This window comes from Terrapene carolina, unplaced genomic scaffold, assembly GCF_002925995.2.
Source record: "Terrapene carolina triunguis isolate 2854851 unplaced genomic scaffold, T_m_triunguis-2.0 Scaffold5437, whole genome shotgun sequence".
Taxonomy (NCBI): Eukaryota; Metazoa; Chordata; order Testudines; family Emydidae; genus Terrapene; species Terrapene triunguis.
The window spans coordinates 126-2,584 of record NW_020669788.1 but is presented as its reverse complement, the minus strand read 5'-3'; the positions used below and the strand labels follow the sequence as shown (position 1 = coordinate 2,584).

The 2,459-nt window shown below is 60.6% G+C and overlaps 1 protein-coding gene across 1 annotated transcript; it reads right to left on the bottom strand.

Annotated features, from left to right (window-relative positions):
- Nucleotides 1-3: 3 nt before the first annotated feature.
- LOC112121448 (protein ABHD11-like) lies at nt 4-2,181 on the bottom strand (the record flags this gene model as incomplete). The annotated part of the gene is made up of 4 exons (XM_026661456.1): nt 1,846-2,181; nt 1,581-1,754; nt 364-534; nt 4-27 (listed from the first exon to the last, which is right to left on the bottom strand). Coding segments are annotated over exons 1-4 (585 nt in total), but the record flags the coding sequence as incomplete, so codon positions are not given.
- Between the last annotated feature and the right edge of the window lie 278 nt (nt 2,182-2,459).

Sequence of the window (2,459 nt, the reverse complement as noted above, 5' to 3'; positions counted from 1 at the left end):
GAGCAGGAACTGCCTTACCGCCGACACCTGCAGCAAGGGTAAAGCATGTCCATTTGTCACAGCGCACACACACATGCCAGCCAGGGATGCCCCAGGACACTCCATCACACACCCGCAGCAGCAGACCTGGCAAGCCAGGTGTCATGTGTCTGCTCCAGCACAGCAGCACCCCCTCCCCCCACCACCACGACAGATGCGCTGGCCACAGTGCCAAGCCCCAGTGTGGGCCCTGCTGAGGGTCAGACAGGCATCAGAGCCAGGACTAAGGGCATGGGGATGGAAAAGCGCCGGCTGGGGCTGGCGGCTCTGGGGCAGTGTGCTCCCACTCTGGGAGAGGGGAGGGCTCCTCGTGGGCTATCGTACCTGGATGGCTGGACGCAGCTGATCCTCTGCCAGCCGGCGTGCTGTGGAGCGGGGGATTCCATTTGGGATGCTCACTCTCCTCATGGCAGAGATGTAGGCCGGGAAATCTGTCACAGCCACGCTCTCTGTGGGACTAATGTCTACAGACACCAGGCGCTCCACAAGATCTGGCTGGGGACACAAGCGAGTGCAGGGATCTCACTCCAGCAGGAACCCTGCTCAGGGCCACAAGGATCCCGAGGAATGGTCAGAAGCCCCCCAAACAGATGCATCCCCAAGAAAGGCTAGCTCTGGGGAGGAGCTTCTACCCAAGGGCCTTCCAGCCCCGACCTGCCTGCCACTCCCCAGCGAAGATCCCAGAGCACACAATAGAGCGGACAGCGAAGGCAAAACAGGGCATTCATATCCAGTTTTTGTTTCCATGGCAGGGAGCTGTCAGCTAGCCCTGAAATGCAGCTACCTCTGGGGTGGGACATGACACAGTAACTCTGACTGTGAGACTGCAGATTAATTCCCCGGATGAAATGGCAGGGAGTCACAGGAGACAGAACCCAGCAACCTGACTTATGACAGTGGGTGTTGGAAAATGTGAGGGACTCTTTAAGCCCACAGGCAATGAAGTCCTCATTGGAGAGAGAGCAGCTGTAGGTGCACAGCAGCCCTAGGACTATGCTGGGAGGTTGCTTCTATGAAGATGCAGAGAGAAGAGCCCCTGGTACCGAACTCCCATTCCATTTCCTGCGGCGCCATGTGCTACCTGGGCTCTGCCATGAGAAGTGGTCAGATGGTTCCCACTCAGTTGAGGTGTGAGAAGATCCCAGCTCCCCCTAAATGGATCCCTCCTTAAGGCAGGATCCATTAGCTCCATGCGAGTAGCACTCTGGGGCAGTCATACAGAGGGAGCCTGTCCCATTGCGCTGTGCTGACTGTGAGCTGAGTGCATAGGCCAGGCCAGTGCCAGGGCCCAGAGAAAGGAACAAACTCCACCTTGCCTTCGCTCAGCCCCGCCAAGACAGCACAGGCTGGGCTTATTCCTCACAGAACAGCGACTATGACACCCCCAGTGTGCCCTCCTGCACCCCTAGGGAAGGGCGTTTGTGCTCCTTGTCAGGCCCTATGGCAGAGGAACCCATGTGGTGCGGGATGGGCAAACAGCAGCAATTGCCCCAAACTCTGCATCCTGCTGGCTGTTCCCTGGCAGCCGCACATGCACGTACCCGCTGCAGCGCCAGTGTCATGGCGGTTTTGCCGCCCATGCTGTGGCCAACCAAGACGCACTTGGGGATGTGCAGCCGGCGCAGGAGGCGCTGCACGTCCAGGCTCATGGCCTCGTAGCTCATGGTGGGGCTGTGCGGGCTCTCGCCATGGTTCCGCGCGTCCACTGTCAGCACCTGGCAAGGAAGAAAAGCTGCTGCAAGCTGGGCAGGGTGGGCCTGGCACTCAGGCCCTTGGCTGCCCCCCGGCCCTGCCCCTGGCGCTCACCTTGCGGCCGCTCCGCTGCACCAGGGCCCGGGCGATGGCGCGGAAGTTGCCCTTGCTGCCCAGCAGGCCATGCAAGAAGACGAGTGGGGGCTGTGGCGCAGGCCCGTCGAACACTACGTAGGAGAGGGGCAGTGGCCTGCAAAACATGGGCACTGAACTGGGCTGGGGGCAGGACATGGGCAGGGACAGGACACTGCTGGACTGGAGGCAGGACATAGGCCAGGAGCAGGACACGGGCTGGGGGCAGGACACAGCTGGGCAGGCTGGACCAGGGACATAGGATTACCATATGTCCGGGTTTTCCCAGACATGACCTCTTTTTTGGTAGTCTGCTCTCAGTCTGGGCACATTTTTCAAAGAAGTAGTAGTATCTGGGATTTTTCCTTGTGGATCAGTTGCAGCTCAGAAAGAGTCGTCTCCATGCCCCGATTGGTCCCTCCCCCGCACCGCAGCTGCCGGATCCTGCCTGCCCCGGCCCAGACCGCTAGGTAAACGGCGCCACCAAGTGCCTCTCAGCTGGGCTGCCTGCCTGCCCCTCCACGACCTCAGAGCCCGGCTGGGAGGGTGACAGCGCCAGGCCCTGGCTCCCCACCCAGCAGAGGAAGAAAGAGACT